General features: G+C 41.1%; 1 protein-coding gene across 2 annotated transcripts in view; it reads right to left on the minus strand.

Moving 5' to 3' along the window:
* The window catches only part of SLC25A13 (solute carrier family 25 member 13), a 93,417-nt gene extending 67,227 nt beyond the window's left edge, over positions 1-26,190 (minus strand). Inside the window, exons 1-3 of one of the 2 annotated variants that reach the window (XM_085227473.1) lie at positions 26,077-26,190; positions 5,446-5,499; positions 1,596-1,738 (exon numbers count right to left, since the gene is read on the minus strand). In XM_085227473.1, coding sequence (XP_085083599.1) covers positions 1,596-1,738; positions 5,446-5,499; positions 26,077-26,088 — 209 coding nt within the window. In that variant the 5' untranslated portion in view covers positions 26,089-26,190. Of the gene's footprint in view, positions 1-1,595; positions 1,739-5,445; positions 5,500-24,090; positions 24,177-26,076 lie in introns of those variants that run through there. The other variant, XM_010712549.4, reaches the window with a different exon arrangement.
* Positions 26,191-27,631: the final 1,441 nt, after the last annotated feature.

The raw sequence follows: 27,631 nt of genomic DNA on the forward strand, positions 1-27,631 counted from the left end.
ATGGCAAAAAATGCTACAAAGCCAGATTAGCGAGATGAACACTAATCACTTTGTGAACTTTCTCCACTTTTTTACACAATAGCATAGCAGCTAAACAAGGCGACAACCTGAATACTAAAAAAGAATCTCCAAAGTCACGACATGAACACGCAGTCAGCTATCACTGCAGCCTGGCCTGCAAAAACAATTCTTACCTTGGCAGAAAGCAGCAATTAGAAGCTTCAACACTACACTGCAAAACTGCTCAACTCCTGCAAGATCATACCAAGTTACAAAATCCCAATCCATCAACATGTTCACATAGGCTACAGTTTTCTATTTTGCTCCTTCTGACACCAGCTTCTGCTTGTAAGGGAGGTCCAAATGACAAGGTACAGATTATACTCACAGGCTTCTTATTACAAAATGGATCTGAATCTGTGCAAACCAGAAAATGCAGTTTTACAGGCATCAAACCGAAGGAAGAAGTCTGAGGAATGTTTAACGTTTTCAGACAAACACTATCTGAAGCACCATCTTCTTGCTGCCGTTATGCCAATATAACTAAGGTGATCTTTTATAGAATTATTTCATCAGGGATAACAGTCATTACATTAACTTGTCTACAAAGCTAAAGGAACCCAGCTACCTACTGCCTAAGCAGGAAAGAGAAAAAACTATCACAGAAGTCCTCAGTTATACACACGTCTGTTCCCTAAGAAGCCTGCATTCTCTAGTCATACTTTATTTATCTCACATTTTACTCTCTGTAACCACTGATGTGAGTCATGCCTGAAGTTTTCTGGTTTCTAAAAATGCCACAACTACAGACTTTAAAGTCCACAGCTAATTATTCTGAAGTTTCTCCTTTAAAGATACGTTTAAGGCAAGGTTCAAAATACACATTCATATGGGTGAAGAGACAGCTTGCCTGGGCAAGTACCAGAAACAAAAGCAAGGATTTCTTTAAAAAAGTCAGGAGGAAAATAGAGGGGTAGCTAGTCTTGCCTATTGGCAAAGTCAGCCTTCCAAATGCAAAACCATGTGCCACCAACCTCACTGCTGTCTTCCCAGGACTGAGGAGTGGCTCCCTAAATACCTTTGCTGCTCTTCCTCCCTCTTGAGGGAAAATGGAAAAAACTTTTATTAATGCTGCAACAAATTTAAGGAGAGGCATTTTTTTGTACTGTTTCTTCCTACATGATCTAAACTTATTTTGGATTGCTATTTGAATGTGTTTGTGACAAATACAAAGAGTAAACAGAGACAGAAAGACTCGTGGAAGGAAAGGGAAACAAGACTTAGAGGAGCCAGCCAACAAACATGAAAGGTTCAATGAGTTAAAAATACATAGTAGAGAGAAAATGGTTTGCTCAGCTAAACGCTACGTGAAGCCCAAACCATTGTTTCTACTCTTTCCACTTAAAAGATACTGTAATTCCATTACATATTTGCAGGCAAAAAAAAAACCCAAAAACAAAAACAAAAAACCACAAACAAAAATCCAAACCAAACCAAAATAATCACCAGCCTTGTTTTCAAAGGAATGGTTTTGTGTTTTTTAAATGAACAACAATGAAAGAAAAAAAAAAGAAGAAAAACACCAGAAAACTTACCCATCTTTTGTCTGATCCACCACACCTGCAAGGAGCTGAACAGTGTTTGCATTTGGCAAACCATCCCCAATTATCTTCAGGTACCGTGTGACAAAGTCATTAGGAGACATGAAGAATTCCCCATTCTTTTCCACACTTGCATACTGTCAAATGAATACAGTATTTAGTGTCACAACTGCATCTTTCTCCAGGTTCTCACTGCCACAGGCATTACTCCCAACCCACAGCTCGTAACCCGGACCACGGTTACTGAAGGTAAGAACAGTTCTGCTCTGAAGAAATTAAAACCTACAATGAAACAGACTAAGCAGCAAGTACTCAAACAGCTGAAGGCTTGGCTTCCTAGCCAGTATAGTGGCAGACACATGATTGTTTGCTCAATTTGACAGCAATTCTCTACATTTTTTGTTTTGAAGTGGAATAAGAAGTACACATGCATTTGCAAACATGTATATGGCACTTCAGGACCGTCGAATCCACATTGTATGGTGATAGTTTTTCTGTGTCTGGGGTACCGAAACTTTAACAGCTATGAGGTACTCCAGAATATTATATTTATCTAGAATGACACCTTAGTGTAGCAGCTCTACTTTGGCACAAGGTGGGTTTACAGCCAAGAAACAACTCTGTTGTGCTCGTGGAGTAAACGATCCCACAGGAGCATCCACGTGGGGGTGCTATCTTGGAGCAACTCCAGCACAGAGGATTCAGCTGCAGGTGGCCCCTAAGTGAAGGAGAACCTACAACTATTCCTCCACGCTGAACTGAAGGAGTCAGAGAGCAGCAAGCAGTTAGCAGGAAACTGTAAAAAAAAGCAAGAACTTGGACACGGCAGTTTAGCACTATACAGAAATAAGAAGTGGGGTCTGAGACCTCACCAAACATCTGTAATATACAGTAGCCTATGCCATATTGGCATTCTACTCCAGAAACAGCACTCAAAATACATACCTAAGTGTATTTGCTCCCAAGGTACGCTTCCAGGAACAAATTACATATTCCTTTTTCTTGATATTAAGCTATTTTGAAAATAATGAATAAATAACACTGCCTTTTGCATCACCTTTACTCTGATTCCTTATTCAGCCCTCAAATTTTGAAGCCCCCATTTTCGGCCAAAGGGTAAACTTCCAATCAACCCTAAATACTTTTCCCAGGATAGTGAACAAGCACCACGAGCAGCAAAGGAACTTCTAATTCCTTTAGCATTTTTAAGATAGGAGAATAACAAACCATTGTTGAAGCTGCCCACAGAGTACTATCCATACTGATGATACTTCTAAATCAATTAGAAGCCTATTGACATTTTGTAGCATACTTCAAAGACATGTTTTATTTCATGTTCCTGGGCCTTTGCTAAGGGCAGGAACTGCCAGTTTTCATTTCAGAGCTGCACCAGTGCCTGCAGAGTAGCGTTATAGCTGCAGTAGGCATATCACTCTCAGAGGGATGCCAAAGTGTAACAGTAAGTAGATTATTTTCTTCTAGTGCTATATAAATACAGTCTTCAGGTACAACAATATCTTCAAGGATTCAGACTTCAGGGAAGCAAGCCCAAACAATACATAACTTGCTTTGGCATCTATATATCGGTTAGCATTTAAAGACTCGTGTTTCAATAGACACTGTTTCTATCGCAAGCTTTCTAGCTGATATACTGCAAGGAATTTTCAATTGTATATTTTTATAAGAACTAGCAGATCAATTGATTTCAATGTAATCATTTGCAGGGAGACAGAATCTTTCAGAAACGCAGCCTCAAAAACTTTTAACACAGCTGCTATTGAGAAACAAATCAAATAAGTCAGACAGTCTATGCTTCTATATTTCATTTTTTTCTTCCAGGCTAACCCCCTGCTAGGGCACTCAATAACAGAAAACAGCACAAGGTTTCAGTGTCCCCCTGTTTCTTGTCATTGTGATTTACTCAAATGTATTTGAAATCCAATCACGTACTCTATACTACATATAGAAAATGACCTTGGAAAATGTCAGCTTGATCACTTTGACTAAAATCTAATCTCTTAGGGGTTATGGTAGAAGACTTAGAAAAAGTAGACTTACTGTTGGAAATTATCATAACAAAAAGAGAAAAACATCAATTCTATTGGTTTTGGAGGAGAGGCATTAGGAAATGGTTCTTTACATTGTATTTTTCCCCACTTTGGCAATTATACCCACAGAGAATTTGATATTATACAATAGTACTTAATGGCTTTTGGTAACTTATTTCCATACTTTTTAGATACTCAAGTATTAACCAGTTCAACTCCACTTTTAATAGATCTGCAAACACTTTACAGGGGTTTTGATGTATTAAAAATGCTAAAAGTTCATTGTAATCAACTGTATTAGACTGCTACCCACATATTAATTTCTACACAACGGGCACCATTTCTATTTGGGAATCTTTTTTTTTTTTTTTTTTTTTCAAACTCTTTATTGAAGAAAGAAAAATAGATGTCAAGTTATTTTATAAGTGAAAGCCTCACAGTTTACAGAAGCAACTCTATTGACCCCACCGTTCATCTGAAACAGCTTAATTAACACTGGCCATAGCTTACCACACTCAACATACTGCACTCACTCATCCTTTTTTCCCTCTCAGCAAGCAGCACTATTTCTGTACTACCATCTTCTTGAGCCAGAAGTCTACTCCATCTGCCTTTTATGTTGCCTTAGTCTTGCTCTTCAAGCACTGACCTATGAAAATCCCATTCTTTTTCAAGAGTCTTTTCAGTCTCCTGACAGATAGCAGTTCCAGGGCTTAAAAAGTTAAATCTTGGCTTTCACAACTGCGAATCTCATTTCAGAGCTTTAAATACTGACAGTATATGATAAAACTATAAATACCGACAATATACATAGTGACACCTACACACATTGTTAATAATAGATCACAAGGGCCAATGGAAAATATACCAAGAAGTGAAGGGAGTCTGGGGAATGACAGAGAGACGGAAGGAGGAGGGTGGAACTTAGAAAGGATTTAGATCCCTTAGGCACTCACCCCCTTCATAAAAATAATTCAGATACAAGAGGCTCCCTGTAGCACTGCGGCACTTAGCTCACTAAATATTAATTTAGTGGCTGGTAGCCCTACCCACACCAGGAGGATTGGAACTAGATGATCTTTAACGTCCCTTCCAACTCGAACCATTCTATGGTTCTATGATTTTTAATCCAATTTTATTCCACTTTTTTTTATATCAGAGTACCAATTTAGTGCAGACACATTGTAGTAATAAAATCTTAGGAGGTTTGGTAAGATTTCTTAACATTTAGGTAATGGGCCAAAGAAAGCCATGTACCAGCAAAATATTGCAATATACTTCTCCAAGCAGACAAAGCAAATGCACAAGTGATTTATAACAGGTGAACTCAACTAAAAAGGAATTTAAATTAAATAATAAATATATCCACCACTTCAAAAGGTAATATTCCCAACAGTTCTCCAAATTAAAGAAGCAGGAATAACCCTGATGGAAGGAAGACAGCAAGGATGGGAGAAGAAAGTTTACCAAATGGTCTACCAGCAAGGTGTCTACACTAACATTTTACCATGTGTAGGAACAATACTGAAACTCCCACCCCATTCTCTGAACAATGTGGGTTTTTTTCTCTAAGATAGTAATACTTCATCTGAGTCAATACAATAATCACTCAGGAATGTATCTGACTTCTTGGTAAGCATTGTTCAATTCTGATAATGGTATTTAAGTCTAACATGGTAATAATACAGTGAATGATTAACGGTTGGAAAAACTATCAAGAGTTGTATGCTGCAATAAAGGAGCAAAAGATATGAAAAATTTAAGCAGAAAGAGTAAAATATTTACTTTATACATACCTTCAAAAATATTGTTTTCAACTCAGCTGGATCAGCTCTCTTGGTTAGAGCCACCTACAAGTAAACACAATTATATTAATATCCATAATTTATAAAAAAGATGTCAAAGTGTCATTAAAAAGAAAGAATTCAAATAGCAGAATGAGAGATGAAAACAACTGTTCACCTTTGATAAATTAGGTACTGCTTCAGATGGTCATATTTATTTTACACATTCCACATTTATACTAAGTTAATCAACATTTTTGTTCTAACTGCTTTCTTTATGCAACCCTGCAGTTCTTAAACAAGCACACAATAGTAAGTCATACAGATATTCAAGCATGAAATCTTTTCAGCATTCTTCTCTGCTGGGATTCGGCATTTACCACCTTTACCATATAGATTTTTATACTTCCAGCATTTTTCATCTAAGGATTTCAGAGTACCAAATGCAGCCCCCAACTGATAGATGACAGGAATGAAATACTCAGACTTAGAAACTTGCCCAAGAATGCAGCTTCCTAAAAGACCAAATTCCAATGTAAGCATTTGGTTTATTGGTATTTCTACCTCATATTTGCAATGTTTTAAAGTATTTAAACTTACTGTATGCCTTTTTGACATGGTAAAGCCACCACAGGATCTAGATTTTTCTGCAGGTTAAACAACCAGCTACTTACAACTAAAATCTAAGCTACAGGTATCATCACAAACACAAAATAATTAGAAAAGTTTTGTTGTTGTGTTTTTTTTCCTCCGCAAAAAAACACTGAAGTAAAGAATATTATATATCTACTATGGCCAACAGCATTTTCTTCACTTACATGCCATGCCACCCATTTGCTCAATTTGGCATTAAGTAGACTGATCCCTTTTGTCTATGCCTGGTATAGTTTCCCATTCCTGATAGTCAATGCAGCACACTGATCTATTTGTAATCCAAGAAAAAAATTACTGTGAAAGCACCTGAATATTCAAAAACTTTGAAAATGCCTCTTTAATAAGGAACAAACAGCAAAAGGGCAGGACATAGACTGTTATCCTCACCTAACAATTAAGCATCATACAATTTATCAGTAAAACACATCTACCCACTTTCTTGGTTCTCCAAAACAATACCAAACTGTAGTGGTAGATGTATGAGGTAGACTGCAAGTGCATTTCTAGTACCACACTAGACTACTGCACAAAACAGTTAAGGGGTAAAATGTAGCCTACAACATAATTAGACCCTCACCCATAGATTTACTGAGGAATCTTCAGTATGTTCTTCCACACTCTAATTGGGTCACTGAAGAACTAAAAAACAATACCCAAAGAATTCACACACACATACCCCCCCCCAAAAAAAATCCATGGAATATTTTAAGAAAAGTGTATGAAAATGGAATCTTATGGTTCCTTTTGGTTTTTTTTTCTTTTTTTTTAAGGAAAAAAAATGCACTGTTACACTGGGACTCGGGTTAAAGTCCACAGCTGGACACCTGATTCTGTGTGTGCACAGAAATCTGTGTGGAGGCAGTTGCAAAAAATCAAAGTATAATGGTGAAGTCGGGAATCTAAAAATCTGTATTTTCCACGGCACAAGCTGTTCTAAATGTAATCCTTGTGTAGTAAGCAGAGATTTACTTTAACCCCATATGTAGCTGGGAAGTTTTTGAAGGGGAAAAAAAAAAACATTTATATACTTCAGTGCAGAATCTTGCCACCATATGGGCAAATAAAACATGCCTTAACCATCTACATCCATTAAAAATACTATTAGGATCACACTTCATCTGTATCAAAGTTTAAGTTTTATACTGTCTCAGAAATCTGCACATAAAGAAACCAGGAATTAATAGAACAAAGGAAAAAGGTACATGCTGATAGCTGTACATCCATTAATGTTTGTTTGATTTCACTGAAACCAACAACAATCTTGGGAAACCTGAGACAAAAACACACTCATGACCCTTGTGCCATTTTTTGCCTAAGTCCTCTCATTTGCAATACTGTTCAGCAAAGCAACAGAGAGTGCACAGACAACAGAAAGCTCTTTACATGAGGGCCAGTAGCACACAAGTTGATTTCCATGCTGGAGCTGTTCATATCCTTAGATTTCCCTGCACCCTGATGCTAATTTAGCCCATTTTCTGCAGCCAAGCTCTTTCTCCTTGCACTTGATTTACACTGATTTGTATTTTTGGTCTCACTTCCACCTCTAACAACAAATGAAAATAGAGTATTCCCACAAAAAATGTAATTGTAAAACAATGCAAGAAAACAGAATCCAGTGGGAATCGATTAAAATATAGAGTTTCCAATCAATTCTGTTGATATATTTGTCACACAAAAGACAGAAGGAGCAAGTTGTCAGATGGCGTATCATATCAGAAGGTACAAAAGGACTGTGCTTCATGAAACAAGAACAAGATAAAGGGCAGCTGGAAAGTTAATGCCAATATAGCATTACCATGATGGTAAACATACAAACACTGGAACTTCCCAGCACTACAGTAAAGATCACCTTAATGGCCACTGCCTGGATGTAGAAAAGTAATGGAGATGGGGATCCAAGAACATGAACACTTGTGAATCACTACAATATTATAGAAAGTTTATTAGAACAACAGCAAGTCCAAAAATCTTGAAATCTGAGATATAGCTTTCTTTCCCACAGTTTAACCTCAGTACAGCTCAAGTGCAAAGGAAGAAGTTGAGGGAGGTAAAGATGCTCCGCTCTACCTCATTGCTTTTAAAAATTCCTAACTCCAAGTTGGCAAGACACAGGTGATCAGTCCTTCAAGAACAGAACTGGGGAGCTCAGGTCATTTAATTCTAGAGCACACTATCTATAAGAATGTTTATGTCTGATGAAAAGCCTAACAAGTAGTTACAAACTTGAATGATTGAAATGAGTATTTTTTAAAGTACATCCCTTCTTAAATGTGACTACAGACAGCAATGTACTTGGCACAACTGAAAGCCCTCAACTGAAGACTGAAACCTCATGTCTTCTAGAGATGTTCTTTAGTTTTATTATGAGTTATTGAGTCCACCTGTAAGACTCAAACGCAAATGGCCCAGCTTATGTAAGAGGTCAGATCAGATGACTGTAATGTTTCCTCTAGCTGAAAGTCTACAGATGTGCTCAAAATGCACAACTCCAAAGAAGATCAAGGCAGGGTTTTACCTTAAGTTCTTGTTTAAATGAGTGACTGGGATGTTGGAAACCAGGTAAGACGCAGTGACTGGCCAAGTCTGAATAGACATCAGAACTCCATGAATAATGTGTACGGCAGAACAACAACACTCAGGTTTGAATTTTGATACAACGAACATGCTTATGTAGACAGGAATAACCCTTTTTTCCATATTAACACAAATACAAAAGTTTTTCTATCCTCCTTGGTCACTCTCCCTCACCACACAGCATCACAAGCTGCAGCAGCTTCTGCACCATCTGTCAGTTCTCTATTTCAGCTGCCTCAGTCATCTTTCCCATTAGCTCAACATGTTTCTGCATATTCTCACCTCAATAAAAGCACTGTCGTTCCTTCTGCACAGAATCCAAGCAAAAGGTCTTGACTGTGAAAATACAACTAGATGGCATTTGAAATATCTAACCAAAGGCAGCTGATAACTATTAAGCAGGTACTTCTATTATATTCAATCCAATGAGTCGAAGCATGGTCAACCTTGAGAATTACAATTCAATGCAAAACACTGCAACTACAGTGAAAAACTGAACCTGAAAATCAAATCTTTGTGAGAAAATAAATCTGTTTTCCATGCCCAGGTTACTAAAAACATCTTTCACCCTCAGAATTGCTCAAACTGGGCTTTCAATCACATTTTGCAGAAGTGTAAGCCTACCAATCATGCATCAGTTATTATATTCCTTTGTCTAGTAACACCTAAGAGCTTGAGCATCAAGCTAAGGAAAAGAAATGCTATTAATGCTAATCAACAAAATCTTCTTGGATTCTACAGGCTGATTTAGTATGCAGAGCTACAGAATAAACACTGCTGAAACTAGAATTGTGCTGAGCCTACCTCCCATTACAGAGAAGCAAAAAAAAAAAAAAAAAAAAAAAAAGCTAACTGATGGAGATGGCAAACCTCAAGAAAAACTACTGTCATTCATCTTCAGTCTGTCACAATTACAAATCTCTGGACAATTCTCAGTCCAGTTTCTGCACCACGGTAAGTGGAAGCCTCACTTCCCCCAAGCACATCAAAGCTAAGAGATCTACTTTATTGGGCAATTACCTGATATCTTTGATCCTACTTTGAAAGCCCCAAGGCAAATGCAGCTGGCTTGTTCATAAGCTGATTCTCACACAAGGACATTCCCAATAAACTGTGGTATTCTTGCATACAGACTGATCAGGGAACCAACACAGTTATGAATTACACACACACTGGAAAATGCCTGTCATCCTGAAAATAGATGATTTATCAGTTTGTCAAATGCTTGTAAATAGGTACAGCAAGGAGGTGGAAGTAGTATCTACCTTAAAGAAAACTGATGTATTTCCCAAAAATAGGAAACTCTTTCTATGTAAAAAGACATTTAGACAGTATAGTCCTATAGCTTTCCTACTTAAAGCTTGAAAAGCAGGACTACTGCTAGCCCAATATTGAAGTAAAAATAGCTAGGCACTGTCATTGCTCAGCAAAACTGTTTAGCAAGGTGAAAAAGCACCACACTGCAAACAGTGCTGCCCACTACAAACTTTATGAACATAGCAGAAGACAATATCAGAATTAGGAACAAACTCATCTGTTAGTAGGCAGTCAGCCTCTGGACTAGGACTAAGATGCAATTGTGGTAATCCTTACAATTCAATGCAAAGCACTGCAACTACAGTGAAAAACTGAACCTGAAAATGAACTCTTTGTGAGAAAATAAATCTGTTTTCCATGTCCAGGTTACTAAAAGAAGAAGCTCAACCCTTCCATCACTTTTGCCACCTATCACAAAGAGCTATGCTCCTCTGACTACATCAGTTCATCTTGTTTCTCAAAGCAGTATTTCCAATGAGATCATTGCTACTTCATTATGATCACTATTTGCTATTAATGTATGCCAATGAATGTTATGAAACTAGAGATAAATTTGCATGCATGCAATAATTACACATAAGAAATATTAGGGATTCTTTAATAAAAACAACCAGTTATTTCAAAATGAGAATAGTCAAATTTCATCCACTGATGGGCATTTTTCTAAAATAACCTCCTGCTCACAACAGACAGATGGTATGATGGATGCTAACATTATTACTTTGCTCTCTTTTGCTTTCTTACACCATTCAGAAACAAAGACATACCTAAATACCACAAATACCAACCTGCTAACATGACTTTGGTAGCTCCCCCAGTGCAATTCATATAGACGTTACCTTTTGATTCTCCCAGGGTGTGTTGACTTACAGTAGTGCTATTGCACAACCAGTGCATTGACCATAAACTCACGGCATGATCTCCCTCACATTCAACTTGCAAAATCAGTCAACTCAGTGCTAGCAATTCACTTTCTAGAGCTGAAGTTTAGGCTTATGTCTAGAAGGGACAGAGCTACTTAACCCAAAGGACAAAAGGATAGCAAAATCCTCCAGTATGACAGCAAGACTAAAACCAGTTCCTGCAAGAAGCAGAAAAGAGATACAAACCAACATTAACCACAAACTCCCTGAACAGTGTTACAAAAGGTTTTTCTCCAGGACTGTGAGTGCAGTGGCAGATATGCTGTGAGTAGGCAGAACAGTTTTACAGCAACAAGTGAGAATCTCCTGTCCTTTGAAGAAAACAAACCTGCAGTGGGCAGCAGCATCATAGAGGGGTTTCAACACAAAATGCTCTGCTTTAGATAACCAGTAATTCTGTAATTATAAGGAAATAAGAAAATGTTCTATGGATGTGTCTATAAACTTACGGAAAGGTCTGTCTCAGGGTGTTGCTAGAGTAACAGCCTTTATTTGTGACACCACACTCGTGAATAAGCAACTGGAAGAACTGAGCTGGAGAGAAGTTCCTATACATTGCTTGTCTTGACTAATAATTGTGTGACAGGAGTTAGGTAGGAATAACTGACAGGTAAATGTATTTTGTTTCAGTGTTGTGTTTTCTTCTTCAAACACAGAAGTTCACTTTCCAAGATCCTATTTATAATCAAATCCATCTATTCAAGTCTATTCAAAATGCTACACCTCAGTAGCTCAGAGAACTGGGAAGGGTGTGGGAGTGGGCATGAATCCCTACGTACGCATGGATCCAACTGTATAATCTTTAAAAGAACAAAAGACAACTGCATAATGGAAACAGCATCATACGCACGAAGCGAACTTATTGAAGGCTATAAATGATGAGACTCAAAGAAAATCTTTAGTCCTGCAGCCAGCAACCCTTCTTCTGAGCTAATAAAAATAGCAGCAGCATTTCAGCAGATACTTGCACAAATAATAACCCTGTGCTACTGAAATACAAATTATTTTAAGTATGAATTGTTTTGTTTTGTGTTTTTTTAAGGGGAAAAGAAAAGCGTGGGGTCTTTAATTTTGCCCTTTCTTATCTGCACAGCATCCAGCACAGCGAAGCACGCCCACGCTCCATGATGCTGGAAGGATGACAGCAGCTGCCCCCGCCTTTCATGGGTAAACACAATCGAACCTCTGTACATGGGGAATCTGGACTTTAAATCACAAAAGCTCTCTCTTCTCTCCTACAGATCTCACCTGCAATCTAACGACATCTGTGCTAAAGATGAGCGTGCAGATACGCTCTCTTCCTGCAAGTGCTGTGTCACCATTTGCCCAACTCCCATCGCACGGGCTTCAGTTTTCAATTACGAGTTCACATCCCTGAACTCAGGGCAATTACAGAGCAGAGGAAGCTTAGCACTTTCTTTTACAATTCTTATCTTCAGCATTAGCAATAAAAAAATTCCTGCCGTTTAAATATTAGCAGATGACACAGCAGCTACAGGCCAGTGTGGGAACACGACCTTCATTCTTAGTAAGAGCCTGAGCAGAAAGCTCAAGCTTCCAAAAAGTGTACTTGGAACCAATCCCACAGGTGAAAATGTCAGATAACCCAATGAAGACTAACTCAGTTATGTAAGGCAGTTACAGGTTGATCTGAACTTAGCCAAAACTATTGAAGAGTTCACAATAACTTCACAAAATTGGAAAAGTTGTAAGATACCTGACAACAATAATTAAAAACCTCTCATCTCCTTAAGAACCTGGGGAAACATTTCCAGCATTTTAATACATCTTAATTAGAATCAATTCTGATTTTAGCTTGAATGATTTGGCTTCTCCTTAGTGAGTCTCTGTTATTAGAGGCATTTGCATAAAGTAACAGCTGTTTCATTAAAACATCACATTTACTGGTGCTGCATAGTCATCACGGTGTTCATGTGAGCTCATTTGGTTACCATGGAAATGACGATGATGTCAAACTGAGCATTCTGATTCAGAGGTGGAATCAGAAGAAAAATGAAAAATTCTAAAATTACTTTCACAGAGGCATCTTTTGGAGAGAAAAAAACAGAATCAAATCGATTTGTCAAGAAAGATTTCCTTTTTCTTCGGGAGCACTGCAGTTAAAGTCTAAAAGCACAGGAGGAGACAAACATGGAGGAGGATTTAAACTACTAGACAAATTTCAGCACTATCGTTTCAATGTATCCAGGAGTTGTTAGTTTTGCTCACTAGACTCAGGACATCAGGAAGGAAATTGAGAGCCATATGTCTGCTATCCCATAGTGCGCTACAGCTATCAGCTACCAACATAGCTCCCTTCTGTCAGCGACTACCGAAAACATATGGAAACGCCAAAAGCATCCTTCTTTCTGACCAGTCGATCCAGCTCATAGGAATGCAAAACCAGTGCTTTGCCTCATGGAAACACGAGGCGATAAATCCATGGTTACTCCTCAAGACTTTCATAAACTGTGTCAACCTTCCAATAGTGAATAGAAACATCAAGTGATCTTAGAGCAGTTTTTATTACAGATTCCTTTGTTTGCCGGAATATAAATTTATTTAAACAAACTCTGGGTCACACACAACACAAAGTACTCTCACGCTTTCAAAGCCACAAAAGAACTGTAAATACTACTACATATAGAACTTTCCAAAAAAAAAAAAAAAAGAGAGAAAATAATTGAAAGCCTCTTCATGCATCCTTTGCTAAGCTACTCTCATCATTTCTGAAATTCCCCTTTCCCTTTTTCACCCTCCCTCCCCCAGCATATCCACAGGAAAAAAAGAAAAAGCTGGTTCACCATCTTTGTCGATGGCACATAAGATAAGGAACTGTTAGGTGCTATATTAATTATATAAGATTTGGGGTGAACAGAACAGTATTTGGACTGAATACTTATGAGCAGGATTGTGCATGGCTTATTCTCCTAACAGATTCTGAATCAATAGGTTGCACATAACGAATCACCAAATGCCAACCATACGAGGTTACGGTCACTCTCGGTTTTTTTCACTGTGAGCAGAAAAGAGAAGTCCAAAAGTTTTGCAGTGCAATGTCGCAGGGCAGAAAAGATCACACCCACCGCTTCAATCCTGAAAGAAAAGATGCAGCTCAAGTAACAGATTTGGCCACGTGAACGAAGTAAAAGCAACTGTAGAAAGTTTGTTGTTGCCATGTTTTTCTTCCTTTTGAACAGCATCAACACGGAACTAATTCCCAATCTTTACGAAGCAGTTTCCAGTCAGACTGACACACAATGGCAAGCAGCGTTAGACAGGTGAAGTGACAGGGAGGAGGAAGGCTGACTTGATGTCAGTGACAAAAACTATTTTAATGGAAATGTGAAATTATTCAAAAATTTCTTCCCCTAAACATGTGAAGATTTCTCGTCAGATTCAGACTGCACAATGGGCTGAGAGCAGGAATCAGCCAGAGTATTTCTACATATCACTTTTTTTCTAATGGCTTTTCATACTCAGTGCCTTACTTAAAGGTTTCCTCTGCCAAAGATCTGTTAAATCAGTGATGTCCCATCAAAAGTACCTGTCAAACATGATAAAACCCTACAATAATAAAATACGTGACCAAGAGATTTTAGTAGCCAGGGTTTGAAGGAAAAGTAGAAACAGGCCATATTTGAAAAGAACAGAAAGATGATAATAACAACAGTGCTGTTTGCTCAGTAACACTAATTTTCAGATCTCTTTTCTTCTATCCTAAAATTAGACCTGTGTATGAGGTCACGCGATGGATGGATGCGACAGGAAAGTCACGTAGCAAAGGACAGATGACAACGCCTGACTCCTACTGCAGAACATGCCTTTCAATTAACTCCTTCAATAGGGAACCTCCTGCTCTACTGACAGAAGACAACACCCCATCCTCTCTCTGTAACATCACATGCCAGCCCAGAGCTCAGCTGAGAAGCTGTCACGTGTACCTGGCATAAAAGAGCTGCAGGGGAAAAAAAAAAGCACAGCAACATCACAAGTAGGCAGAGATGGGAAGAAACATTAAAACAGATGTTGTTTCTCAGTGCAGGAGGCCCAAGAGGACTGTTAGGGCTGCACTATGCATATACACATGATACATATTTATACACATACTTTGGTTTGGAGGTTTGTGGTAAAATGCACAGCAGTATGTACACATTTGAATACTGATCTCCAAATCAGATTTGCTTGCACAGATGTAGAATTTGTGTGTCATGATCCTGCTGATGGCTTTTTATGTTTTGGAGATGTTACCTGCATTTTGATTAACTGCAAGGCTATCAGTCTTTGATGAAAGATGCAGTCAGATGCAGCTCAAGCTACTCCAACACTGAATAATTCGCTCTAATTTATTCCTTACAAGAAGGATTCTACCTTACTGCTTTACTTAGATTAAATGGGCACATTTGCTAACTTCCCAGAACTAAATATCCATTGACTGGGAAAAAAAAAAAAAAAAACAGCCAGGAGTTCTATTAGCTGAGAGAGTTCAGAGAAGTTGGGATAAAACCCAGCAACTTAAGTAAGAAGACAATTACAATTTCTTCCTCCTACTGGCTGGATGATTGGCACTTGGCACAGGATCGTCCTTGTGAAAGCATCCTCCGCTGTTGACTAAGTGCACTTTTAGGCAGTATGCAAACACTATCAAAAAAAGGCAGAAAAACGTGTGCCCTTCTATGACTCCGTATTCTCAAATCTCTAGACATTATTTTTCCCAGCACACGATGTCAGAAAAGAAAACAAAAGAACAAAGTGTGCTAGATGTTGTTCTCTCCATACCTCCTTGCAAAACCAGCACTAAAAAAAAAGACTCCAACTGCCAAGGAACCTTCTTTGAACCTTCTATTTTGTGATAAGTTTAAACTTATCTTCTCAGATGGAAATGAAGCTCGGCTCCAAGAAAGAACATTTTAAAATCTTCAGTAAATAAAGATCAGGTAATATTCAGCAGCAGAAACTGAAGTATATGAAAAGATAAAATTGTGCACAAAGCTGGAAAAATGAGGGGTCAGCAGCACTTTACACACCAAATCTAAATTTCAGAATTTCAGTTATGAAGGAACTGTTACACGTTTACAGTGTCAGAAACGTGGGGAGGAATAATTTGCATTTGGAGAAATAAATGGAATTCAAATACATAAGAGTGCTATTCTCATCCTTTTCCTGAAGTTTTCAATTTAAGAAAAATGTGTTCAGATGTATCAGAAAAATTCAGACTTTGATTCCCTATTTTCTCACTTTGCAGTTTCACAACTGATCCAAGATGCTGTGCTTTAAATTTCCTCGATGGCCATTTAGCTCAGCAGCCAACACTTCAATACATAAGGACAGTAACGTAGAAGCAATCAAAGGAGGGGAATAAAAAAATAGCAGTAATTAAAAAGGCAGCTATCTATTTATAAGGTTGCCAAATAACTACAGTCATCCAGCCACCCAGCACTTCCTTTCATGTTTCAGCTTTGGAAAAGTTGCTCTTCATAATTCTTCCATTGCTCTAATCATCAAGGATATAAAATTATGGTTGTAGAAAGCACACATACTGCTCTTCTAGCAGCTCCCCACAACCGCAAATGTAATCTTTAAAGTGTTTTATTGTTTCTACCTATTTTGAATCAACGAGTAGTTAATTCAATGAGTACTGAAACGGTGGGAAAGGCTACAAACCTGCGATACTTTGTAGAGCAAGAAGTAACAGTCTCGAGAGTCATTATCAGTCCTATTTGCATTAACAGAAAGAATATCAAACATCTAGATACACTCGGGAGGCTCATATAGAAGTCTGTAGCATCTTTTGGAAACAAGAGGCTACTTGGACACTGCTTGACTGAGACCACGGCTAAGAACCAAAACAGTATCGCCTTCCATAGCTAACGTTTAGGTGTAAGTTAGAGCTCTGTTTTGAGGAGGACAAGGTGATGGCAAGCCCCAGATCCCTCCCAAAACTCACATCTAAATTCAACTCAACTGCCTGACAAGGAGCACAGACCGTTAGGCGTAAGGCTGCTGTGAGGACATCTCCATCCCACAGACAAGAGTTGTGGGGAACCAAGAAAATATGTCACTCAGGAAAGGAACCAGATTTTTGAGTGACTAAAGCAATCATAACTTGCAGCAGCTCTATTTATTACAATAAACTCTGATTGTATTTAGTACAACAAACTCAGATCTCAGTCTGGAGATCTAAAACCAGCAACGAAATAAAAATACCTAAAGAGAATCTAAGAAACTGGTAGTAATTATGCCTATAAATATCAGCTGGTAAGAGCAGAAAAGGTTTGTATTGCCAACCCAGCAATTCACAGTCCTAAATGTCACAAGCAGAGCTGTGACTCCCATCAAAGCTCCCAAGCAGATACACAGTTCAGCACTGGCCTTTGAGACTGGGCCTCCTGCTGAAGGGATGAACATTAGTTAACCTAACATGGAATGGTAGGCAGTGAGACAAGAGCGTACAAAGGTCACAGACACAAAGGCAACAGTAACCTAGAACTCAAAGGCATGAAGTTTTACCTATATACATATGGATAATTCAGAAAAGGCCACAGTGCCTACCAATCAAATGTATAACAGTATTTCGAAAACAAGCAAAATACAGAGTCATTGCATCACATAGAAGGTTCGACCATCATCATCACTGGGATAAATCCCCCTATCTCTCCTGTTTCTGAAGTAATAAAAAAGCTTCAGATAACTAGGAAATCACCAGTTGCCTCACACCTAACTGGCTAAGATTGCAGTTGTCTTCTGTGTGCCATTTACTTCTATGCTGAGCTGAAACTCATCAGCACCATTAGAAAAATGTGTTGGAACTTGCTGGGCTAATCAAAGAAAATGCAGGTATAAACTTGAATATTTAAATCAACCAATTGGAGATACATCCTAAAAAACAAGCAAACAAAAGAAAAATAGAAACCACAACACTCCACCATCTGCAAGGGCAATGTTATTTCTTATTTCTGCTTCTATGGAAAATTTCCATCAAAGTTTTCCTTTTAAAAGCATTCCTGTGAGTGCAGTTACTGGGCTATATGGAGAAAATGGGACAAAAGTCTCCCAAAGGGTCTGGTATAAAATTTAAGAGGAAAACAGTGTAAGAGAACAAATGATGACAAAGGTTTCTTGGTGTTTCAATTCCATTTTTTTTCTTCTAACGTAGTCTGATTGCTGCCCACAAGCACCGAGATAAACAGTAGCAGCATTCGTTGACCAAGTAGTTCCAGAACAACCTCAGAAGTTTGCCTCTGCCAAACTTACTCTTACACCCCCAAGGCTATATTCTTGCACCACGTTAAGGGAAAAGGCCCTGGCATCTGCACAGTTATCCATCCCATTATGAGCGAAGCATGAAGGGCTGTCACAACTGAGTTGCCTGAATTGCCAGGGAGAACAGGACAGATATAATTTGCGTTAAATTAAAAAAAAAAAAAAAAAAGAAAAGAAGAAAAAAATAGAAAAAGGAAAAGAAACCAACAACTCCTTCTCATTTCTACACTAAGAGCTACATTACACTACGTCACCATGGAAGACAAACAGCACTGTGTTGTTTTACTGTGATCTGACTTAAGGCAAACAAAAATCAAACAAAAAAAAATCACCGGAACCCAAAGAAACAAATGAACAAATACAGTTTTCTACTTTCTGCCAAGTCAGTTACCCACTCCAATTCATCACGGCACCATTATATTACCCTAGTACTGCTGCTGCATGCTCAGTACACCCAAGTTGAATCAGTGCTTCAGGGTTACTGCTGGCTTTCAAAGCACAGTGATCAGGAGATTCAGGAAGCACATGGTGGTCTCCCCACGCCAAAGGGCACCTCTGCAGCAGAACCACCTCTGCAATGGGCCAGTAGCCAGGCCTAAAGCCAGGGCCGGCCCAGCCTGGGGCTCCAAACAAGAGCAGACAACCTCCTGAAACTATAGGAGTAGAGATGATATTCAGGAGATTTCAAAATTATTTTTTGAAAAGCATGGCTGTCCTGTCAGAAGCTTGCAAACCTCAATGCTCTCTCTACAAATAAAACGCTTGTTTGTACAACTGCAAAATGCACTTTGTTCAGCCTCCCAGTGTCAGACCCACGAGCACACTCCACTATTCCAGTCACAGCATGATGCAAAATCTGTCCCTCAGTGAGCAAAACCAGCACATGCAGTTTATGATTTTCAGGATTCCTGAAGTCCCAGCACCATCCAGCAGCACTGCAGGCTGACTGAGCAGCACAGCCATCTCAGACATCATTTAGAATTACCACTCCGGCAGCAGCCATGCACAAACACACCCCGCGTGCACTGCAACCCCCCAAAGCACGATGGGAGCTATCAGCCATGCAAAATGCATAAACATGGCAGCAGACAATGCAAATCTCCCCCTCTCACCTGAGAACTCTAATTGTCAGCAACTGAATGGGTTTCTTGTATTACTAACTGCACAGTACTCCTGGCTGACAGACAGCTGCAAGGCCTGATGCGGGAAGATCTGCCAGAGACACCCTTATCTTTTGATTCCCCACGGGTTCACTTTGCCTGCTGCTCAGCATGCCAGCATAGCTATTCCTGGACAACTCAGATAGGTTTCTTGTCCTAATTCTAGTCCCAAAGCCAAAAGGCTAAGAGTTAGGTATGGGGTGTTGATCTACAGAAAGCCAGAAGATGTTGTGCACCTAATTCCAGGTTTGCATGTGACCAAGAGTTACACCAACAAGCAAGGTAGAACTCCAGTGGAATCCCAAGAGTGCACTCACTGGTCAGCAAAGAAACAGTTCTTGAAGGCTGCCTCGGACTGCAAGGCATCAGTGGCATGTGAATCCAGCAGTTGAGGTTAAGCATCTCTCAGGTATCCAGTAAGAAGAGTTTGTTGTTGCCAGGCTTGTGGCAAGCTCTGTTTCTTCTGTTTCTTCTCTAAATGCATGTAGCTTGGTGTACATGTGTGCACTTCTCCACTCTCCTAAATGTTTCTTTTTTTTTTTTTTTCTTCACCTCTTTAAAGAAAAGAAAAATACCAACAACCCACTCCTTGTGAGCAATTTCATCCTTTAACACACTGAGTTTTGAGCAAGCCAAGTAACATTTTTGGTAAAGAATATAATTGCAATTGTATGTTTCTAAGGTATTGTAAATAGCATGAAATTATTTTAAAATGTTATGAAAATGCATTTGCAGTGTTCCTTTAAGTGTTTTAACAAAGCTTCTGTTGAAATTGCTTCATTCCAAAGCAATCGAAGATAGGGTCTTTTTATAAGGATCTCTTTATCTCCCTACAAATGGTCGAGATACAGATATTTCCAGAAAGGGAATGCACCAGAAAATATGCAATCTTACGTTTTACAACCTATAGTTATCTAGCACCATAAAACATCAGCTGCTATGTTTCTGAAGACTGCGCTGTAGCTCGAGTACAACAGCATCATTACAGAAGTGCCCAGAAGCCTTATACAAGTTTAGGTCTGGTGACATACAAATATGCAGGCTCTGTTCAGTACTGTCAAGCCAATCTATAGCCAAAGCAGAAGCAATTCAAGAGATCAAAAGCAAAAATGAAGCTAAAATTAAGCAATGCGTTCATGCCATCTTCCAGGAAATACAGTATCACATACCTCCTTGTCACAATCCTTGGACAACATAGATAAATGAAATAGACATTGGCCTAAACAAGCTGATCAGAAGACAGATTGTTATCATTCAGGGATGTAAGCTTGTCTACATTACAGCATCAGGAAGAATGCCTTATCATTTGAAGCACACTTTCAAGAGCATCTCTAACTACCTGGGACACAAAGCTGCATAGAAAGTGGAATTCATTTCCTGACATGATAAGATCCAGATAACTTAAAAACAGTATCACAATGGAAGAGATGCATGTGAGGATGTATGCATAACTCTCAGTCCAGTAAAACTTTCCCAGGCTATCCTGGAAGTCAGGTTACTCTGCAGTTGATCTTAAAGGGAAACTATAAAGGAAAAGAGTAAGTTTCAAAAACACGCTAAGAACACTGATAATCTCAACACGTAGTCCCATCTAACATATTAAAAACATAAATCCACAAAACAGCCCCCACCTTGTTCTGGTAAAGAAAAGGGGCAAGTACAGCAGTACCTATAAACACACAGGCACAACTAAGACCAAAAAGGAACAGTGTGATAAAGCTCCTTTTCAGGGTAGCTGCCCCCCCAGTGCTCACTGCAGAACAGAGCTCTGTGGAGTTTTCCAGCAGGTCACTTTCTGAGATTATTCTTACCAGTGGGCCTTGAAACTGGATACACACCTTGTGGGATTAAGGTGGTTCCCAGAAATGTAAATGTGCAGGAAAAGAAACAAAATGAAACAAAGCATATGACAATGGTGAGTAGGAGGGGGAAGGAGAGTAAATCACTTGCTTCCTCCTAGGTATGAAGTTACCAAGACTCACATGAATTCTTCATCAGATAAACTCTGGCATCTTAAGAAGACAAGACATAATAAAAGGTCATAGGCAGCAAAATAATACACATTTTTCTCTGGGGAAGAGGTGAAAAAAAGTCTCATGACACATAAAGCATTTCAGAATTTATAGGCTCATGCCCAGCTACACAACAGCAAGCACTGCTAGACTCATACAGACCAGCAAGGCTAAATTCCCCTTGGATCTTACACAACGCTACCACATCCAAAAAACACAACCATGATGCAGTTAAGTGTCACGACACTATTAAGGCACAAACTGAGTGATGATTCAGGAAAACAGACGTTCTCTCCTTACTCACCAGCCACTTGTTTCCCACAGTGTCGCTGGTGGTGCTGGCTGTCTGGAGCCTATCCATAAGAGACTACACTCCCTCTGGGGGCACAGAAGCCCACCACGATGCGAGGATCCCTCACCTGTTCACTTTTGAGGGCCAGTGCAATGCAATTCAATTCTACTCTACCATTTTGAAGGAGGAAGGTAAGAATAGCATTACCTAGGGCAAGAAGAGCTAATTCAGTCTGTATCCAGACGCATCTCAATCTATTGCTAGAAACGGGGAAAGGAGCATGGGAAAAGGAGCTGAATGAAGGAGGTGTGATGCGGATGGATGATGCAGAAAAGGAGCAGGCTGGATATTCATGGTAGCAAAATAACACTTGTGGCATGGCTGCATCAGAATCTAATGGTTCTGGCATCGTCTGGAATCACATTCTCCTTGAATCTTATTGTCGCGATGTTCATATTTCAATCACTGCAAATCCAGACCCCATCAGCTCACATGGCACTGGGCCACCACTTTTGCACACAAAAAGGCCCAACAGAGCCAGGGCCAGCACTCCAGTGAACTCGGTCAGTGCAATGCATCCTGTGGGACTGGGGCCTTCACTGATAAATAGACCACACTAACACCAAGGCACGCAGAAGTCTGGGATGGGCACTAATGGCCTTTTTTAACAGTAAACACTACGCTACCAGAAACAACATGAAACTCCACTGATACAGTTTCCAAGGCAGTTAGAAAATAGATATAAGCAAAAATAGAATAAAAAGTTGTTAAGCATACCCAAACTGTGGAACGAAGTTTATTTCCCAGGCATTAGAAACATCCCAAATATTGTCATATAGGTAAGGGCAGCAACCTTACCTACTCATTAATACATTTTGACAGTCAGGTTCTAGTTCTTAAAAAGATTGATGCATGCACTTCATTTTAAGCATGCAAACAGTCTCACCGGATAAGGTTCGTGGCTTTACTTGAACAGTTGTTTTGCAACTATTTTTTTTTTAGCATATGACATTTATATTACACTTTGTTGATAAGACAATCACTTTTAAACAAGCAATTTACGCATTCTGGGTAATAGAAGTAGCCCAATGGATACAAGTTCACACATGCAAAACAATCACAGTAGAAAAAAAACAGATAGACCACTGTATTTAAAGATCTCATCCTATATTAGTGCTATGCAGCTTAATACAACTGTCAAAATTTATTCACATGCTATCCATAGCAGAGATGAAGTTCAATGGCGTACAACAATTCCATGCAAAGCCCACAGTTTTCACACAGGTTTCTACGTCTTAACGTGCCTACTGAAATCATCCAAGTTTGGAATTTGCTTTAATACAATTTCGACTCCTTTGAGGGTAGCTTAGTGGCTATGAAGCATAAAGTAAAAAAAAAATTGCACGTACTTTCTGCTACTATTAATAACAGTTTCTGGCCTCGAGCTGAAGAGATAAAGTAACAAAGTAGCAAAGGCAAAATCAGATAGGTGAGCAGGTTTCATTGAGAAGCACCTTAGAACTTCCCATTGAAAAATAATTTTAGATTTTACCAGGCAGTATGACTTTAAAAAGATATCAAGTCACACTTTGAGCGCGCATGATATAATCACTACGGCCAGAACTGTGTAAGGGTTCATGGAGCAAGGGCAGCTTACATTCACTCAGCAGCCACAGCCAATTCAGCTGTAAAACATACTCTGGGTGAATCACAGGTGGCATTAGCTAGATTGTATAACATGTCTCTCTAAAGGAATCTGACTAAAGGGCAGACAAAGCATGGCGCTTGCACTGTTAAACACTCAAAAATGAAGAAATAAAGCATGGGATGCTGTGTACAAGCCCATTACAGCACTATACATGCATTACCATAGTTTTTCCATAAAGCTTGTGTTTTCTGCAATTCAGAGAATGAAGCCAGCACTTATGAAGGCAATTTAGTTATCAGTAGGTTAAAATTCTACTGAAACATCTCAACTATAATTTTCCTGGACACGTGTGCAAATATAATTTGCAACGCAGTTTTCTCAAAACGCTCCCAGGAAACACTTCTGAAGACTCCAAACACGCATTTGTGTGTAACACAGGTAAAAACTTACACACCATATGAACGCTGTATAAGTAGTATGACACCAAGTATCAAACAGTGATGAAAACTCTATGGCCCTGTAATGGACATAAAAGCTTGCATGCATAAAAGCTCTGCCCACTTCTTGATCCCTGAGTGCTTAACTATGCAACCTTGACAGCATCCCATTTGGGCTTTCCTTTTGAAAGACCAAATTCCTAGAGTCTGCTTAACATGTCATCAATGGAAATCTTGCAAGTGAAGAACAATTACATTCAATTCCAAAGACTCATATGCCTAAAATGGTATAATTAAAAAAATTAAAGGAAGCGGTCATGCAGGATACTGGCAAGGAAAAGGTACTGAAGGAATTTTAGAAAAATCATTCAACTCACCAGTCCATTGTTTGGCTGAGGTGAAAAAGGCAAACATTACTGAGATGCATCAGTGAGGGAGTTAGAACACAAATCAAGGCCCATGCCTGCAAGCACATGTGAATAACTTAAGGCCCAGAAGCTCTTAATGTGGCAAAGTTATTCATGTGTGTGCTTGCAGAACCTGAGTTCAGACGTTACCGTTAGAGCGCAAAACGCTACTTACGTGTTGTTGCTGACTACAATAAAAGCAGAAAGTCATCTGAGTTTAACAGCAACTATTTCACCTCAAAAAGATAAAAACCTTCAAGTCTCATGAGGTAACTTAATAATTAATCCAGTCCAGCTGCTCCCAGTTCTGCTGCTGTTTGTTTTTTGTTTTTTTTTTCCAACCTAAGTCATTCAAGTCTGTGCACAGCTTTCTTCTGAAATTACCTGAGGGCAGTAAACCCCACAGTAGTAGAAAGTGCTGCACCTCTGTCTTGCAATGCACCAAGGATGCTTACGACACTTATAACAAAGAGATATTCTTTTTATTAGGTATCTCTTTGCCAAGTTTGGTGTAATCTGAAACATGCTGTATTCAACCCAGTTTCTCCCCAAGCATTGACTCCTTCCCACGTATCCTACTAAAGATTTAGGTAATAAACAAAGCTAAAAGAAAAAGGCCACCATACATATGCATAGCATGGAGCACATCTGTATTTCCAATTAGACAAGCACTAGCTACGCAGACAATATGTTTAAGGTATAATTGAGTACTGTGGATTCAAATGAACTGCAGACTGCTTCTTATGGTTTATAAATTCAGTGAACTGAAGACCCAAGTCTGAGTTTCATAAGAAGTATTTAATATGCTGTCAGTATGGGCCAGTGGGCAATTAAAAAAAAAGTTGAGACAGCTAAGGTTCATTAATATTGAAGGATGACTGTTTAATATATTTTAGCAAATAAGGAGGAATCATGCACTGCTCAATCCATTATAACTGCAGGTACTTCAGTTCCCAGTGAGCTAGATGCTAACAGGAGCAGCTCCATCACAGCCTTACTGGCATAGAGGAGCATGGAACTCCAGCCAGAGCATCTGAGTACGTATATGTGTTTGCTTGGCTTTCTTACTGGAAGCTTTACTATTTTTTCACATAAAAGTGTCTGTCATCAGGAATGGAATACCCACTCTCAATATGGCCTTCTTTTGGTAGATAGCCAGCAGTGGGGGGAGGTGAAGCGGAATCATGTTATTGATAAAACTATTTACATTAATTTATTACACTGAAACAGCACAAAAGCATAGCAGAGCAGTACCCATCTGATGGAAGAGCGCAGAGGTGAAGCCGGAAGGAATTATAAGCAAAAGTGGAAACGGCAGGATTCCTCCACAACCACAGGGAGAAAAGGCAAGAGAAGGCCGCAGAGGGCGGCCCGCAGCCGTGCCCGGGCCCGAAGGCGGACAGGTCGGCACCGCGCTCCGGGCCGGGCGCACCTGGCGCCTCGCAGCCCCGACCGCCGGCCCCCGCGCCGGGGCCCCGCCGCGCCGTTTCCTCCCGCCGAGGCTCCCCCACCGCCGCAGCCCGGCACGTGGCCGCCTGCAAACGGCTGGGCACGGCGGCGCTCGGCGGGGCCGGGGAGGGCCGCGCCGCGTCGGGCATACGGTGCGTTCCGAGCGGAGAACGGGCCCGAGCCCCTAAGGTAGAGAAGTCCCCGCCGCGCAGCCTCTCCGCCCGCAGGCGGGAGGCCGGCACCTCGCTGAGCGCGGGCCGGGCGGCCGTCCCCGCGACACGCCGAGCGGCCCTGCTGCCCTGCGGCGCCCCTTCCCCGGGGCCGGCGCTCCGCGGCCGCGCGGAGGAGGCGCCGCCCGCCCTTAAGTTTCGCCAAGGACGGGCCGGAGGTCACGGCCGGCAGCCGGCAGCCGCCCGCCTCCCGCCGCAGCCCCTTCCCCGCCGAGACCGCCGCCACCGGCCGCACGCCGAGGGCCCGCTGCCCGCCCGCCCGCCGGCGGGGACTTACCTTGGCAGCCATGCTGTGCCCGGCGCAGCCACCCCCTTCCCTCCCCTCCCTTCCCTTCCGACCGCGGCAGGCAGCTTCTCCGCCTGCGCACCAGCCCGCCAGCGCCGGCCGTCACCGCTCTCCAGGCACGGACGGGGCGCGCGGCGCCGCCAGCCCATTGGCTGCACCGCCCGGCCCGGCGCGGCCCGGCGCGGCCCGCGTGATCGCCCGGCACGGCGCTGCCTCGGGGCCGCCGGCCGCGGGAGCGATGCGGCGGGAGAGGCCTCGGGAGCCTGGGGGTGCCCGCAGCCTGTCGTCCCTGTTCGCTTTAATCCGCGGTCGGTGCCCTCAGAGCGCTTCCATCTCCTCGCGGCTGCCAAGGGGCAGTACCGAGGAGATGTAGAGCCCTACTGACGCTGGAGAGCGGCCCGGCTAACGACTCGTGCCGTTAATCACGGGAAGCTTCGGCCGTGCACTGAGGAAGGATGCCAGGACGAGCAGCTGCAAGACGCCCTCCAGTCTCGCAGCGCTGTGGCAACCATGTTAGCGTCACCCCTCTCGGCAAAGCCCGCTCTCGTGCCCCGAGCTATTTTTTTTGCCCGTGAGTCAGACTGCTGTTTGCAGGATGCTTAACTGTTGTGTTTCAAGACTATTGTCAAGATGAACAGAATTAACCTAATTTTGATACGCTTCTGGTGCCTGACAGACTGAACGTGACACGCCAGCACCCTGCTGGAACCAGCGGCTGCGTCCAGGATGACCGCAGGCACGGCCCCCTCGGCCTCACAGACAGTTTGCAGACTGTCTGCAGCCAGCCTGTCTGGGCGTGTTTGGCAGCACACCACTTGGCACGCAGGTCCATGGCAATCACTGGCCCTGCCGATGCCCGTGCTGGTGGCTTCGTGGCCTCTGGCTTCTGGGGGAACTTTAGGCTGGCCAGGGGCTGGCAACACGGACAAGGAGCTAGTCACTTGTGGGTAGCTAAAGGTTGCTTGGAAGCATTTACAGAGTTGTTGCAAGTAGCTGTCAGGCAAGGTTTTACCTTGCAATAGGGTTATGTTAGTCATAGCTTCGAGGTGGATCTTCCAGCACCTTCCCAAAAGTGAGCTTTGTAAGGATGCTAAGAAGGTTGAAAGCGATACTAAATCTCAAAACCAGATTGATTACAGTGTAAACCGTAGCAATTAACTGTTTCTTGTCTTTAACTGACCTAGAGTGAGATGGTAGAGATCCCTCATGAAAGGGATTCATAAACTCATCTGCTCTCGCCCACTATTTATCTTTGGAGGATGGATCCTTTATTTTGTGTTTGCTTGTGATAAATTAATGACTTTTTGGTTTCTAGCAGATTTTACACAGTCTCCTTTGTGTGCCTCAGAAGTTCTTCCATCACTAGCGAGGCCTGGCAGTGTATCTACGTCCTTCATTTCCCCACCCTTCCAGTTTCTTCTTGCAATGAAACCACCCCACTTGCTGGATTATCTCCCTTTTCTGCCCATCCTGCATCCTTGTGCTTGCTGCACATGCTCAGCTGTACACAGGAAAGTTTCACCTTTTCTTTTGTGCTAGTTCTGCC

The sequence above is a fragment of the Meleagris gallopavo genome, chromosome 6 (genome assembly GCF_905368555.1).
Source record: "Meleagris gallopavo chromosome 6, MGAL_WU_HG_1.1, whole genome shotgun sequence".
Classification (NCBI taxonomy): domain Eukaryota; kingdom Metazoa; phylum Chordata; class Aves; order Galliformes; family Phasianidae; genus Meleagris; species Meleagris gallopavo.